The 16,445-nt window shown below is 38.8% G+C and overlaps 1 protein-coding gene across 1 annotated transcript in view; it reads left to right on the top strand.

Moving 5' to 3' along the window:
- LOC126195572 (dynein axonemal heavy chain 2) overlaps positions 1–16,445 on the top strand; it is a 957,657-nt gene that overhangs the window by 653,927 nt on the left and 287,285 nt on the right. The window contains 1 exon segment of the mRNA XM_049934198.1: positions 1,824–1,990. Within this exon segment, the coding sequence (XP_049790155.1) occupies positions 1,824–1,990 (167 nt within the window).

Genomic DNA, 16,445 nt, shown 5'->3' with positions numbered 1-16,445 from the left:
TATCTGCATGTTGTTATCTAACTCAGAAGAAGGATTTTTGGCCAAAAGCTTACTTGTTTAGTAATCTTTTTATTGTGCCTGTCTGTGACTCATCATTTGCACTATATGGTGAGTGGCAGTCTGTACTTACAATTAGTAACTCAACAGATATATTCTGATGAAATTCTTCTGACTGGAGAAAAATAATGTATGGGGTTGCCCAAGCATCAATCTTAGATCCACTATTGTTCCTTATATATGTAAACAATCTTCTGTATAATATACAACAAGCAGAATTTGTTCTGTTAGGGAGTGACACTAGTATTGTAATCAATCCAAACATACACACAGCAATAAAAGAAATGGTAAATAATATTCTTAAAGTATCATTGACTGGTTTTCTGCGAAAGTTCTCACTCTCAGTTTTAAAAAGACACAACATATTCAGTTCTGCACATCTGGAGGTATTACACTTGTGATAACTGTAACATGTGGCGAGGAAATAATAAATAGAGAGGAGACATCAGAATTCTTAGGTATCCATTTTGATGAAAATGGAAAAAGTACATTTTGGAACTCCTAAAACAATTTGTTTCAGCCGCATTTGAACCAGAATCATTGAAAATCTTTGGGGAAGAAAAATCAATAAGTTGATATATTCTGCATCTTTTCATTCAATACTGTCATGTGCAATAATGTTCTGGGATAACTCATTTTTAATGTTTTCATTGCTCAAAAACATGCTTTAAAAATAATATGTGGCGCTGACCCATAATCATTTTGTAGACATCTGTTGAAGGAGTTAGGCATTGTGACTATTGCTTCACAGTATATTTATTCCACCACAAAGGTTGTTGTAAATAATCTACTGCAGTTCAAAAAGAACAATGATGTACATAATTACTGTACCTCAACAAAAAAATGAAATTCACTACTCCACTCCATACTTGTACAGTGGATAACCTAATAAGCAATGACTCATGATTCAAGTTAAGTAACTGCAGCCCCGCCTGGAACGCTGTGCTTGCTGCCATTGTATACAAGGAAAAACAAAAATTTCCTGTTACAGTTACACTGCAATATAGTATTAGGGATGGGGGGGGGGGGGGTTGGCATTGCCTCCATTTAGCAACAGTTTTGTTTGGGCTCCAGCCACAGTGACACTCAGCAGCAGCAGCAGCACCAGTTACAGGGCACATGCGAGGAAGGCCACAGCTTCGGGAGGGCTCAGAACACACTATTGTCATTCATCTGTAAGTGACTTAATTGTACATGCATGACTCTCAAATGAGGCCCTCCATAACAAACTGTAGCAGTGCAGACACTGACAGATGGTACTCACCAACAGGAACAAACAGCCTCTTCCTGACAATGTCAAGCAGTTGCTTCAAGGATGTATTCTAGGTTACACAACATTTGATCCGGCAGAAGACCTGAGAGACACATGTTGAAATGTTGAGTTATTAAAGCTCCATCTTTTATAGCATGTGTTAGAAAAAACACAAAGTTTTTTTCTGATGGCTTTAGTTATTTCCACAGCTGAGTCAGGTGGCAATAAAAAGATCCAAATACTTTTATCACATTCATGATTACTGTTTGCGTCCAACTATTTTGCAAGCAGATTTAATATCTATGTCAGTTGATTTAAGATTTCTGTTTTTTAATCAATCTGCAGTTTGTATATCAATTTTTAACAGGCCAAAGAGTGAATATTTTCATTTTAAAGAGTAATTACAGTCATTGTAAAGTAACCTGACCATAGTTTATGTCTCTCTGTTATCTGAGAAAGAATTTCATATTTTCTTTCTGTTCTATGATTTTTTAATCTTTAATGTGTTTTACAGCTTAAAGATTTTGACAAGGACAACATATCAGATAAAACTTTGAAAAAAATTGCGGAATACACCAGAAATGATGAATTTGAGCCAGAGAAAGTTGGCATTGTCTCATTTGCAGCAAAATCACTTTGTCTCTGGGTGATTGCGATTGAGAAATATGGAAAGATTTACAGGTGAGACAAATTACAGTTATTCCTAATGCCAGTATAATAAACTGTGTATAACACTTCTATTTTGCCATAAGAAAACTGAAAATTATAAAACAATAGATTACTTGTGAGATACTTTATAAAAAATGGCTCTGAGCACAACAGTCTCCCTTGATACCACCATGTAAGTCTTTTAAGAGAGTGATATAAGGGAGGAAGAGTATGCATGTTAGTGCACTTGTGTTTATATGTGTATGTATTGTGTGCAGCTCATTGTCATTTGTTATGTATGTTAACTAGCTTAAAATGTTTGTTCATGACACAAAAAGGATCTCAGGGATTCATCATTGTAGTTTAATCTTCAGTTTCTGTAAAAGTTAGTAGCGAACCAATTAAATGTGAGCATATCATAGTGTGTGGACTACCATATAACGAGTATGTTGTTGGTGCCAGACCATGGAGCACGTTTCATCCTCGTAAAACTGAGAAGTTTGTAATTACCAAAACCTCAAGTTATGAAATATATTTTTAAGTAGAAATAGTCATACTAAAATTAGTAGAAGAACTACTACACAGAAAAAAGCAACTACTTTCTTAGTTTGCTGTAAGTACTAGTAAATTTTGTTTGTCTGTAGTGGCATAATATGAGTTTGTGCATGATTAAGACTGAAACTGGTTACTGTGAAAAAGAGGCAGGTCTGTTCAGCTGTCATCTGAGTTGCTTCTAATGAGGTGGTGATTTAGACTCTCAGTTAGTATGCTTAAGTCATCAGCAAACATCACAGTTTATTAAATTTTCCTTAAAATCATTGGAATGTCAGTTTTGTAGATTAAGACTAGGAGCAGATCCACTAACTTACTATCTTGGATACCATATTTTATATTTCCCCTTTCTGAGTTTGTATTTATTCCTGTAGTGCATTTTGTTAAGTGTTTTGAGTGACACAGTTTCATTTGAAAACAATGTATCCATGGGATACAAACTATTCCGTTATAAGTGTATTATAAAGAGTTTAATTCTAACAATGGAAAATCCAGGATAGAATAATGACAATATTATGGAAAGGATAGATTGCTACTAAGCATGTAGAGGAGGTGTTGAGTTGCAGACAGTCACAACTAAAAGACAGTTTGGCTTTCGGCCAAAAGGCCTACTTCTGAAGCAGAAAATACACACACATTCACATAAGTGTAATTCACACACATGACCACTTTCTCTGGCTGCTGTGGCCTGATTGAGTCATAACTGCACCTGATGGGAGCAGCAGTCCAATGGTGTGGGTAAGGACCATTCTCTTTCATCTGTATTTTCCTACATTCAGCAGTTGTGCTTATTACTCCATCCATCCAAGCAACTAAATTGCTTAGCTCAGTCTCAACACACATTTTTAGTTTCCTGAATTCAGCTTTGAACTCTGCAAAATGTGAACTATTGCCTGCTAACTAATATTAAATTTTCGAGAATTGTTGATTCTTACGGTCCTTAACCTCAGAATTTTGATCTTTAAGTTCTGAAATCATTTCAGTATTCTTCCTGTTTCTGAATTTTGTAATTTGTTTTGAAATCCGTTCAGTGTTACTTTCAGTTGTACTTTTAGTTTTTGAAAAATGTTAATTGTTCTGCTCATTATTACCCTCAGGTTTTGGAAATTATCCCTTAAGTTCTGAAAGTGTAGTTACTGAACCTGGCACACTTTCCCTCTCCCTGCACTACACCTCAATTGATCTAAATGAGTTATATTCCCCCCTCTCCCCCCTCCCTCCCCCTGCCACTCCACATTTTCCCTTTTGTCCTTTCATACCCAATCGCAATTTTGCTTCTATTATTGGCATTGTATCACAGAACACTATTCACCAAATGTTCAAATAGAATAGAAAAACACTCATCTCACTCTTTCATTGCAGACCAAGTCCAGGACACAATTCAAGCATTATTCATTCTCATGTACCCTTTTGCTTTTGTTGCTCTTACTTATGCTTCCTTCCTGGACGTACATCATTTGTACAAGAAGTTGAAGAAATGCAATTTTTATATAAGTGATTTTTATACAACAACAGTTCCAGCAAAAATCCCTTGCATCAAATTGTTCCTCCCTCTTTACCAACAAGTCATAAAATATTTTGTGAAAATGAATATTATTTTGTGTGCTGCTTTTGTTTTGCACAGATTGTGAAAAGTTAATTGCACCTAATGGATAGTTGTGAGTAAAACTCATTATAGAGGAGTTGTGGTCACTGCCATGATACAATCAATAAATTTTTGACAGTTATTACATTTTTACTCTTTGTTGTAAATTCACTTATAGTTAACTTTATCATACACACTTAGTTGTATAACAGTTTTCTTAGAATAAAATATTTAATCAACACTGTCACATCGTCATCATAATTTAAATGGTCGGTTATGGTCCACTGTATCCTTCAAAAATACATTGATTGTAGGACTAATCTTTCATGAAGTTAGCTTTCTATTAACATAATACCATGGTTTTCTGTCATATGTCTCATGATATGTCTAACACAAAGCTCTCTTATTAGCATCCAAAAATGTTAACTCTTGACTCAATTGCATAGTAGAATGCCAGACTCCTGAAAATACAAGCTTTAGAATTTTTTTAAAAATGTATTGTTTGTGTTAATAAACCTTTTATATCTACAGTATCTAGCAGTGACAGTTACTTCTCAAGAAAAATCCTTCTTGCTGACATACCTCTATCAGATCAGTAAATTAAATACAGAAAAGCTTGATGACTGACTACCTACTGCAGAAACGCCTTAACAAATCTGTATTTGCAATTCGAGTGTTAGCAGACATAGGTGACATAAAAATGAAAAAGCTTGCATACTTTGTCTATTTTCATTCCATAATGTCATATGGTATAATATTTTGGGGTAACTCTTCAAGTCAAACAAAAGTTTTCAGAATCCAAAAGCGTGTAATACGTATTATTTGTGGAGTAAATTCACGGATGTCATGTAGAATCCGCTTCAAAGAACTGGGTATACTAACCACTACCTCTCAGTATATTTACTCCTTAATGAAATTTGTCCTAAATAATATATCTCTTTTTCCAACAAACAGCTCAGTTCATACATACAATACCAGGAACAAAAATGATATGCACAAAGGCTTAAAAGCACTTATTTTAGTTCAAAAGGGGTCCACTACTCCGGAATACTCATCTTCAATAATTTGCCAGCAAACATAAAAAATTTAGTTACAAATTAAGATCAATTTAAAAGTAGCCTGAAAGACTTACTAGTGGCCAACTCCTTCTACTCTGTTGACGAATTTTTTAATAAAAACAAATGATGTGTTGGGAAAAAAAAAAAGAAGGGTTTACATGTTCCACATCCACGAGGATCTCCTCAGCATGGATCTATGGAACGAAAAACTAATCTAATCTAATCTCTCTAATCTAATAACACTGGTTTCACCTAATAACATGAATTCTAGTAACAGACACATATAGGGACATCATAACAATTGCTGCATCAGATATTAAAACAAAAATTGAGGACAGAGGATGTCAGATACAGCACATGATTAAGAGAGTTAAGGATACTATCATAGTTAGGAATATCCACATACCTGGTGGGAAATGTTGAAGAACTTATATTTGGAAGAACACTTGACCAAGCACTGGATAGGTATGTACTTATTTCAACCATTCGCGATGGGAAGAGTTTTCCATGATACATAGCATCTATACATAAATATCTATAGAAACAGAAACTGCTACACGCCAGGAGTAAAACAAACCATAGTGATAGAAGTAGAAAGATGGTAAATCAGATGCTTTTAACTGTCAAAAGGGCAGGGTGTGTAGCCTTCAGTGAGTATTGTAGTAGAACCTCTCTCACAGAAGTGCAAAGAAATTTTGGTCATATGTATAGACAATCAGTGTCACCAAATTCAGTGATCAGATACCCACAACACAGAAACTGAGACTGAGGGTAGCTGAGTAAAACTAGAAATACTCAACTTCATTGTGAAATGTTTCTTTGTAAAATAAATAGCTGAAATTGTTAAAATTGAACAAAGCTCCATCTCATGTAGTCTTTATTGGATTCCATGCAGAATTTGCAGCTGAATTAAACTGCGATGTTTTGCTGGCAAATGAACACTGGTTAATTCATAGTGAATTTAAATTAACTGTAGCTTTTCAATACCAATTAGCAACACGTTACTGTAGAACAAATTTGAAGCATGATGGTGTTTACATCTTTATCAAAGAAACAAATAATTTAAAACATGAAGTGACAGATATAAGTTTTCTGTGTATTGAATCTGTTTTTGTAGTTTCAGCAATAATGATACTAAGCCAAGAACTAATAGCTGTATCAGTGTACCAGTCCCCTAGTAATAACACAGAATTATTCATAAAAATCTCAAAAAGTTGATAACAATGCTCTTAAAATATAAAAATTGCAGAGTTCTGATATTTGATGATATTAACATAGTCATTAGCTTTAACAACAAACATGTGAAGCACCTGTTAGACATATTAAGCTCGTTAAACTTCTACTGTCTAATTGACAAACCCACCAGTCTCAGTGCATGCTTAGATAATATAATCTGCAAATTTCAACCAAATAAAACTTAATTTGGTTTTGTAGGCATTCTCTAAACAACAAAACACACATTTCTACAATGGAACTAGGAAAAGTAATCAGAACAATCAATGAACATAAATGGAATCAGTTAAAAACCAATATTAATCACATAAACTGGGATACAGTACTCAGTAACGATATGTCTCCCAAAGATTCAACACAGAAATTTTAAGAATTATTAGTAGAAAACCTTTGACCCATGCTGTCCCAAATATCACAAAAAATACACAAAGCAGAACCAGAGTAATAAACCTCTAGATCTGAGAAACTGGTACATGGCACACTTGCTCAAACTTGGGGAAGAAATGATGGTGCACTATGACAGATTGCAACAGAATGAAGCTGAGAAGGAAAGATAACTGCACCGAGAAGGGTGTATACATAAGAAATTAGAGTAGTCAAGAGGGAAGCCAATGACAGTTACATACTCAGTTTGACAAATAAGTGTAAAGCAGCATGGAAAGTTATTACAATAGAGATAATCTCTGAAAATAAACACAATAGCATTTCAGTTCAACCAAACACCTTAAATGCACACTTTAGCAGTTCTGACTCAAGTAAAAATCTCACTGAAGATGCAAATAAAGCTTTAATTTTGCTTCTAGTTCCAGGCAGTAAGCAATATGATAACTGTTGCTGGGCTCATGTATCCTACAGACAGGTTATTGAAACAATTGCCAAACTTAGCAACTCAAAAGCAGAAGACTTCTGTGGACTTTCAAATGATTTAATAAAAAATATAAAGAAAAATATTGTTCTGCCAATAACTAAAATCATCAACCAAATGCTACATGAAGGAATCTTCCCAGATTGCCTAAAAATAACTGTTGAAAAACCTATCCATAAGAATGGTGATAAAACATCTCCTGTGGCTATTGTCCCATCTCACTCATACCAATCATACCAAAAATTATAGAATATTGTATCCACAAACAGCACTTTCAGCAAAATAATCTACTTAGTTCCTCGCAACATGGTTTCAGACCTCATATTTCCACTGTCAAAGCAGTTGACACTATTATCACAAAAATATATGATTCTTTTGATTCTAAGAAAACAACTTGTGCGACTCTTCTAAATCTGGCATAAGCTTTTGACGCCATCTTCCTAGTATACTTATCAAAAAGCTTCAATACTACGGAGTCGGAGAGAATGTTCTTCACCATACTGAATCATACCTAAGCATCAGGAAGCAGATTATATCTATAAACAACCAAAGATCAGACTCATTAACTGTTATGAAAGGATTTCCTCAGGGCTGAGTACTGGGTCCATTCCTGTTCATTGTATATATAAATGAATTACCCTCATTCTTGCCACGTCAGGCAGTATTGTATGCAGATGATACAACTCTAATCACACAATTTGACAATCTAGAGGAGCTATGATTGTGTATATATAGCAATGGACTGATGTACTAACTGGTTCCAGGCAAATTATTTACAAATTAATAACAGCAAAACTGAAGGCACTGTTTTCAATTTAAGTGTCTCCAATGAAGATGATAAATATTCAAACTGTTAGGTTACTACATGAAACAGAAACTCAGCTGGGTGAGTCATACAGAAAAATTATGCTCAAAACTTTCATGAGTGATTGAAATGCTGTACAAACTGAGGAATAATGTAAGCAAAACCCTACTAGTATATGCATATTTTGCATGTGGAAGTAGTATGATGGCTTAAATGAATATGCTAAGATTCCACGTATAGAGATAAGTACTTTAATAATCGGCTTGATACCACTATCAGTACAGTTCAAATCTTGGCAACGAACTGAAGGTTTGTGCGCTGTCGGCCACAAACCCCAAAGAAGGTATTACAAAGATAAGTCACTTGACCAATTTTATGTCACCACAGAGTCCGGAATCACATCATCCTGCAGGGTTCGCATAATTTGGGAAAAAGTATAGATTTGAACTGTCGGCCTTGATCTGTTGTAACATAGGATGGACAGCTGAAGTGACAAATCCCTGCAGCAAGGACACAATGAGCAACAGAGTCTACAAAAACGTCCACCAAGCGGTATCCTCCACCCAACAGGCTGTCCTATTGATAACGGACAGGATGTATATATAGTTTTGTGAGGGAGGCAGTGGACCGACCAAATCGAGGTGTACATGTCTGACGCCACCTGGGGGTACATCAAACCTGCCAGGCAAGGATTCCGCATGCCTACTGACCTTGAAGTGTTGGCATGCAACACACGCTCATGTCCAGTCGCAGCACTGAGCTTTAATTCCAGGCCACACGAAGCATTCAATGATAAGCCCCTTTGTGGCCTGGGTGGGCGAGGTAGAGTATGACGTCGAAAATCTGTTGTCTCGCGGATGGTGGGACAAGCGGGTGGTGTGAACCAGTTGAAACATCACACTGGAGTTGGATGCTTGACCCCTGGAGCATGCGATGCTCAGTCTTAAGAGTTGTGGAATTGCCCATGAGTAATTTCACGATGTCTGCATCATGATGTTGGGCTTGAGCAAGTGCGTCAAAGTCAATGACATTATCTATGGCAGAGATGTGAGAGAGATAGTCGACCACAAAGTTGTCTGTTCCCTTTATGTAGACTGGGGAGGGGGGGGGGGGGAGGTGGATTGCGTAAAAGTGTTTGCAAGGGGGCAGTGGCCAGTGAAGAGTGTAACGTCTCTACCCTCAGTGTCTTCACGGAAATAACATATAGCCTCATACACAGCAAGTAGATCCTGGTCGAATGCCGACCAGTTCTTCTGGGAGGGCGATAACTTTTTTGCGAAGAAAGGAGGGGGTTGTACTTCATCTCCAATGTGCTGTTGCAGGACGGCAGCGATTGAAGAATCACTGGCATCCGTGGTGACAGAGATTTTGGCGTCCGTGACTGGATGAGCTAAAGTGACAGCTTGCATGAGGGCCCGTTTCAAATCAGCAAATGCATGCTCCATTTCCTAGGCACTTTGCGTGTGCCTGTTGTATGTGGGCATGACAGAGCATCTGTAGTGATGCAGCCTTGTTGTGGTGATGGGAGAAGTTAATCATCCCCAAAAAAGGTCGCAAGTCATGGTACGTTTCAGGCAGGGGTAGCTGACAAACCAGCGCAGTTCTGTCTGAGCTGGGTCTAATACCCACAGCCAACACTTTGTGGCTGAGAAAGTGACCCAAGCGCTTCTGAGTTGCGTTTTGTCCTCATTGATTACCACACCGTTATTGGATGGGATACAAAACACTGCCTTGAGATGATATTCGTGTTCTTCTGCTGGTGATGAAAAAATTAGAATATCGTCGAGGTACACATAGCAAAATGGGAGTGCAAGAAGGAGAGACTCCAAGGAGCGTTGCCATGTCTGTGCTACAGTCTTTAAACCATATGGCATATAGCAATACTCAAAAAGGCCAAAGGGCATGATGATAGCAGTTTTATGTACGTCATTAGGGTGCATCAGGATTTGATGATGTGCTTTCTTGCAATCTACCACGCTGAAGATCTTAGAACCACTCAGTTGTTCTGTATATGAGGAACTGGGTAATTGTCCAAAATGGTTCTATGGTTTGGTCTGCAGTAATCCCTGCAGGGTCTGCCCTGCAGAGCCTGAATGAAACATCTTCTTTTTGGAGCAAGTCAAACTGGTGATGACCAATCACTGGATAAGGAGCAAACAACTCCTGCAGTTAAAAGTTCCTGAATAATAGACTTAGTGGTCTTGAGTTTATGAGGGTTCAGTTCCAGAGCTTTATGCCTAACAGGGGGGGGCCTTTGGTAGTGTTCAATTCATGACACACACTGTTGGTGACAGCCAAAACACTTCACGACTGGGGGTGTGGGTCGCACTGTTCACTAGGTGAGGCAGGAACACTCACCTTAATATCACCCGTTGCACAGTGGTCAGTGTCAGTGGCAGGTGGCAAGGCCAAACAGCTGGTGCTGTGAAGGCTGGAGATTTCGCATCTGACAAGGTCGAGGGCATGAGTAGTATCATCAATGAGTTTTCGTAGCGTGGCTTGGTTAGTTTTGAGGTTGTTAATCTGTTGACATTGAATCTCAATGTCACACGTTGCACTCGTGTGTTTAGCTGTACTCGGCTGACGAAGTGCTGAGAGAAAGATGATACGGGGTATTGTCTGACGTATTGATAGAAAACGAGTGGTGGCGTAGGAAATCAATGCCTGTCACTGGGTAACTACTATGTGAAATGTCCATGGACTGCAGAGAGGCGGATAATTTCAATGTGAATGAAGCTGTACCAAGCACGTTGATGTTTGAATCTTTTGCAGCCCTTTGTAATGTAGGCGAAGGTTGCAGATTTGGAAATGCAAGTGATGGGGAAATGGTGCTTCTGCTGTCAGTGAAAAACTTTTGGTTAGCGGTAGCATTGTGCACGTAGAGGCATCTGCCGACGGGTGAGCTGATATATGGTGACTGCTCATGACTGAGATGCTGTGCATTTTTTCAGATACAAGGCATGTAATGTGTCTTGCATTGTGTACCATGCATGATACATGACATTTGCGGGCGGCGTCACTAAACGTGGTGTGAAACCAGCATAAGGGATAACGTGGATGCAGTTGAATGGCCATAGTAGTACCGGAGGTTTCTGCTACAATGTGCTGCTTGTCATTCAAGGCCACTGGGGAGGCAGCAGGCTGCAGCACATGAGGTTCATGGTTTATGCCACCATATGGAAGCAGTCATACTGACTGTATGGACAAGTGCATCTGATACCAGGTGGTGGAGGAGGCAGTACTGTGCTGACGTCACTTGATTGAGTGGGGTAATCTGGAATGTGAAATGAAAGTACACACCAGCGAATTATCTTGATAACACAGTCCGCCACTGACAGTTCCTCATTGAGTGAACTGGATATGAGAGGCAGGAGTTGTAGTTGCAATGTTTCCGGTAGTTTCATTAACCAGATCAACCACAGTGCAGCGTCTGGCAGAAAGTCATGTGTTGCAAAGGGCACGTAGATGATGCCATAGTGCAGAGGGTGGGGAGAGGGTGGGGGGGGGGGGGGGGGGGAGTAGGTGCATCATAGTGTCACTGAATAAGTCCAATTGGTCGAGTAAATGGCTTCAGAGGCACATGAATTTTGATTCCTTGGAGTGGACACCAGTAGCACGAAAAATAGAGTCCACGAGTGCAAGCCAGGTGTTTGAGAAATCTGGCATTTGGGACATCCATTAACACAGCGTTATTTAGGGGTTGATTGCATGTAACTGTTTGTTTGTTAGTGGTAACACTGGGGAAAGGGGGACGTGGCGTCCCAGAAACTTAACCAAGCAGGCTAGGTTTATGTTGCAACCAGGGCATCGGGAAATGTTGCGGTGAGGTAGTAGCATCTTCCATATCAATAATGAACAGCTGAGAATACGCGGTAGGCACGGGAGAGAGTTGTAATTTGGTTGGAAACGCGGCTGGTGCTCCAGGCACGGCAGACTTGACCTTGGTCGAGGCAAGACGGCGTGGCTCAGTGAACCCATGTTGTACGAAATCAGATGCAGTGTATATCGGAGCACGAAGCACAGTTCGTGGTACATCACTCTCTTGTTCGATATGTCCATACATGTATGAGGGCACAGTCTGAGGCAATATGGCAGCAGCCATGTGGGTCCTATTTACCTGAGTTGAAGCACTCACAGGCACAGTAGCAAAATGATGAAAGTTCATGTTCAGAAATTCTGGTTGCATAGCTGGAAGCTGTGATGGCATCTGGTTCACTGATAAGTAAGGTGCTTTTGTCACAATAGGTGAACATAGCTGCTGTTGGCTGTTGACAGGCGTATATTAATGACATTCCTGATGGTATCCAACACAAATCTCTTCTGTATACAGATGATACCAATATTTTAATTGAGGACACAGACCTGAATGAAGCTACACATGGAACTGTAATAGTTTTACTTCAGCTGGATAACTGGTTTACAAATAATTATATTAATTAAAATAATATGCACTTTAAAAAGCTGGTTTACAAATAATAATATTAATTAAAATAATATGCACTTTAAAAAGCTGGTTTACAAATAATAATATTAATTAAAATAATATGAACTTTAAAAAGCAGTTGACCCAAACATGAGATAGCACTAAAAATAAATGAGTACATTTTTGACCAAGTAGCATGTGTAAAATTTCTGGGTCTTCGCTGTGATGATAAATTAACACGGACACAACACATCAGTAGCATAAGCAGTAAATTAAATGTAAATGGCTAGCACTGAATTTTTATGTTTTATTTTACATCTTTGAGTCCATTACGTCACATGGAACAGAACTGTGGAGGAGCTTAATATATGTGAAGAAGGACATACCATACGGAAAAAGGCTATCCTTATAATGATCAGTGAGAAACCCTTAACAGGCTGCAGACCAAAATTCAAACTCCTCAATATTTTAACAGAAACGTATAAAATACAAGTACACATCAAGAAAAACATTAATCAGTTTCTTAACTGTTGGAAACTAAGAACAATCTAACACGGGACAAGGCATATAAGAAAAGAGTAATATGGAAGATGATGTGCTCATCCATCTACATCTACATCTACATCCATACTCCGCAAGCCACTTGACGGTGTGTGGCGGAGGGTACCCTGAGTACCTCTATCAGTTCTCCCTTCTATTCCAGTCTCGTATTGTTCGTGGAAAGAAGGATTGTCGGTATGCTTCTGTGTGGGCTCTAATCTCTCTGATTTTATCCTCATGGTCTCTTCGTGAGATATACGTAGGAGGGAGCAATATACTGCTTGACTCTTCGGTGAAGGTATGTTCTTGAAACTTTAACAAAAGCCCGTACCGAGCTACTGAGCGTCTCTCCTGCAGAGTCTTCCACTGGAGTTTATCATCTCCGTAACACTTTCGCGATTACTAAATGATTCTGTAACGAAGCGCGCTGCTCTCCGTTGGATCTTCTCTATCTCTTCTATCAACCCTATCTGGTACGGATCCCACACTGCTGAGCAGTATTCAAGCAGTGGGCGAACAAGCGTACTGTAACCTACTTCCTTTGTTTTCGGATTGCATTTCCTTAGGATTTTTCCAATGAATCTCAGTCTGGCATCTGCTTTACCGACGATCAACTTTATATGATCATTCCATTTTAAATCACTCCTAATGCGTACTCCCAGATAATTTATGGAATTAACTGCTTCCAGTTGCTGACCTGCTATTTTGTAGCTAAATGATAAGGGATCTATCTTTCTATGTATTCGCGGCACATTACACTTGTCTACATTGAGATTCAATTGCCATTCCCTGCACCATGCGTCAATTCGCTGCAGATCCTCCTGCATTTCAGTACAATTTTCCATTGTTACAACCTCTCGATACACCACAGCATCATCTGCAAAAAGCCTCAGTGAACTTCCAATGTCATCCACCAAGTCATTTATGTATATTGTGAATAGCAATGGTCCTATGACACTCCCCTGTGGCACACCTGAAATCACTCTTACTTCGGAAGACTCCTCTCCATTGACAATGACATGCTGCGTTCTGTTATCTAGGAACACCTCAATCCAATCACACAATTGGTCTGATAGTCCATATGCTCTTACTTTGTTCATTAAACGACTGTGGGGAACTGTATCGAACGCCTTGCGGAAGTCAAGAAACACGGCATCTACCTGTGAACCCGTGTCTATGGCCCTCTGAGTCTCGTGGACGAATAGCGCGAGCTGGGTTTCACACGACCGTCTTTTTTGAAACCCATGCTGATTTCTACAGAGTAGATTTCTAGTCTCCAGAAAAGTCATTATACTCAAACATAATATGTGTTCCAAAATTCTACAACAGTTGCCATTCCAAACAAGTGCATGTCTCACCGAGACAGTTATTAGGGTTTCTTCCTGTTCCATTCATGTATGGAGCATGGGAAGAATGTTTTAATACCTCCCTGGATACTGTAATTAATCATATCTTGCCCTCACGATCTCCATAGGAGCAATATGTTGGAGGGTTGTTGTATATTTCTAGAATCTTCATTTAATGCTGGTTCTTGAAAATTTGTAAATAGGTCTTCTCAGGTTAGTTTACAACTATTTTCAAGAGTCTTCCAGTTCAGTTTCTTCAGAATATCTGTGCCATGAGTCAAACAAAACTGTGACCATTTGTGTTGTGTTTATCCATATGTGTTCTGCATCCCTTGTAGTCCTATTTGGTATGGATTCCACACACTTGAGCAATATTCTGGGATGGGTTGCACAATTGATTTGCAAGCAATTTCCTTTGTACAATGATTTGCATTACCCCAATATTCTTCCAATAAATCGAATTCTTCCACCTGATTTACCCACAACTGAGCCTGCATGCCCATTCCACTTCATATACTTACAAAGTGTTAGTCCTAGATATTCCAGCTGTAACTCATTGATATTATAGCCATAGGATACCACTTTTTTTTCATTTTGTGAAGTTCCATGTTATACATTTCTAAACATTTAAAGCAAGTTGACAATCCGTTCTAGACCTGACAATATTTATGTAGGTTCTTTCAGATTAATATACAACATGAAGCAACACACTTCCCAGGAGCACACTCAGAGTTACTTATACATCTCTCAATAACTCTTCGTTGAAGATAATGTGCTGCACCTTCCTACCAAAAAATCCTCAGTCCAGTCACAAATTTTGCATTGTACCCCACATGATTGTAAATTTTATAATAAGTGTAGATGTGGTACCAAGACAGATACTTTTTTGAAATCAAGAAATAGTACATGTATCTGACTGTTTTGAACCAAAGGTTTCACTATGCCATGTGAGAAAAATTTGAGTTGGGTTTTTTGTGATCAGTGTTTTCAGAATCCATGCTGGTTTGCTGGTTTTCATGGAGGAGGTCATTCTGTTCAATATACCTCGTTACATTTGAGCTCAGAATATGCTGTAAGATTCTGCAGCAAATTTATGCAAGGAAATCGAACAATAGTGGATTTCTACTACCCTTCTTGTAAACAACATGACCTTTGATTTCTTCTAACTGCTAGGCATGGTTTTGTGTTCAAGGTATGTGCAATAGATTGTAGTTAAAAGGGGGGCATCTCAGCTGCAAATTCAGAATAGGATCTGATAGGGATTCCATTGAGTCCTGAAGCTTCATTCAATTTTAATGATCGCAGTTGTTTCTTAGGGCCACTACTGCTAACACTTATTTCACTCATCTTTTCAGTGAGACGAGTATTAAATTGTTGCAGTTCTCTTGGGTGGTCTCTTGTAGTGGAACATTTGAAAATGGAGTTGAACATTTCTGCTTTTGCTTTGTTACCTGTATTTCAGTTCCTGTCTAATTCACGAGTGACTGGATGCTAACTTTGGTGCCACTTAAAGTCTTTACATACAACCAGAATTTCTTTGGGTTTTGTGAAACATCATTTGACAATATTTTGCTATGGTAATCACTGAAAGCTTCAGGCATTGCCCTCTTGACACCCAAATGTGTTTCAGTCAGCACCTCTCTATTTATATCCCTATATTCTTTTTTACAACTATTATGCAGTAGTGTCTGTTTCTTTTAGAAGTTCCTTTACAGTGACTGTGTACTGTGGAGGGCCCCTTCCATTGTGAACTCTTCCACTGTGTGCCTATTTATCCACTGCGTGAGATCTATTCGTTTAAACTGGAGCCATAATTCCTCCACACGTTCCTGTAGTATGCCAGAAGTTTCAAGTTCTATGTGATCAAAAGTATCCGGACACCTGGCTGAAAATGACTTACAAGTATGTGGCACCCTCCATCAGTAATGTTGGAATTCAATATGGTGTTGGCCCACCCTTAGCCTTGATGACAGCTTCCACTGTCACAGGCATACGTTCAGTCAGGTGCTGGAAGGATTCTTGGGGAATGTCAGCCCATTCTTCAGGGAGTGCTGCACTGAGGAGAGTTATCGATGTCGGTC

The sequence above is a fragment of the Schistocerca nitens genome, chromosome 7 (genome assembly GCF_023898315.1).
Source record: "Schistocerca nitens isolate TAMUIC-IGC-003100 chromosome 7, iqSchNite1.1, whole genome shotgun sequence".
NCBI lineage: Eukaryota > Metazoa > Arthropoda > Insecta > Orthoptera > Acrididae > Schistocerca > Schistocerca nitens.
The sequence above is the reverse complement of the archived record's forward strand: the minus strand, read 5'-3'. Positions and strand labels throughout refer to the sequence as shown.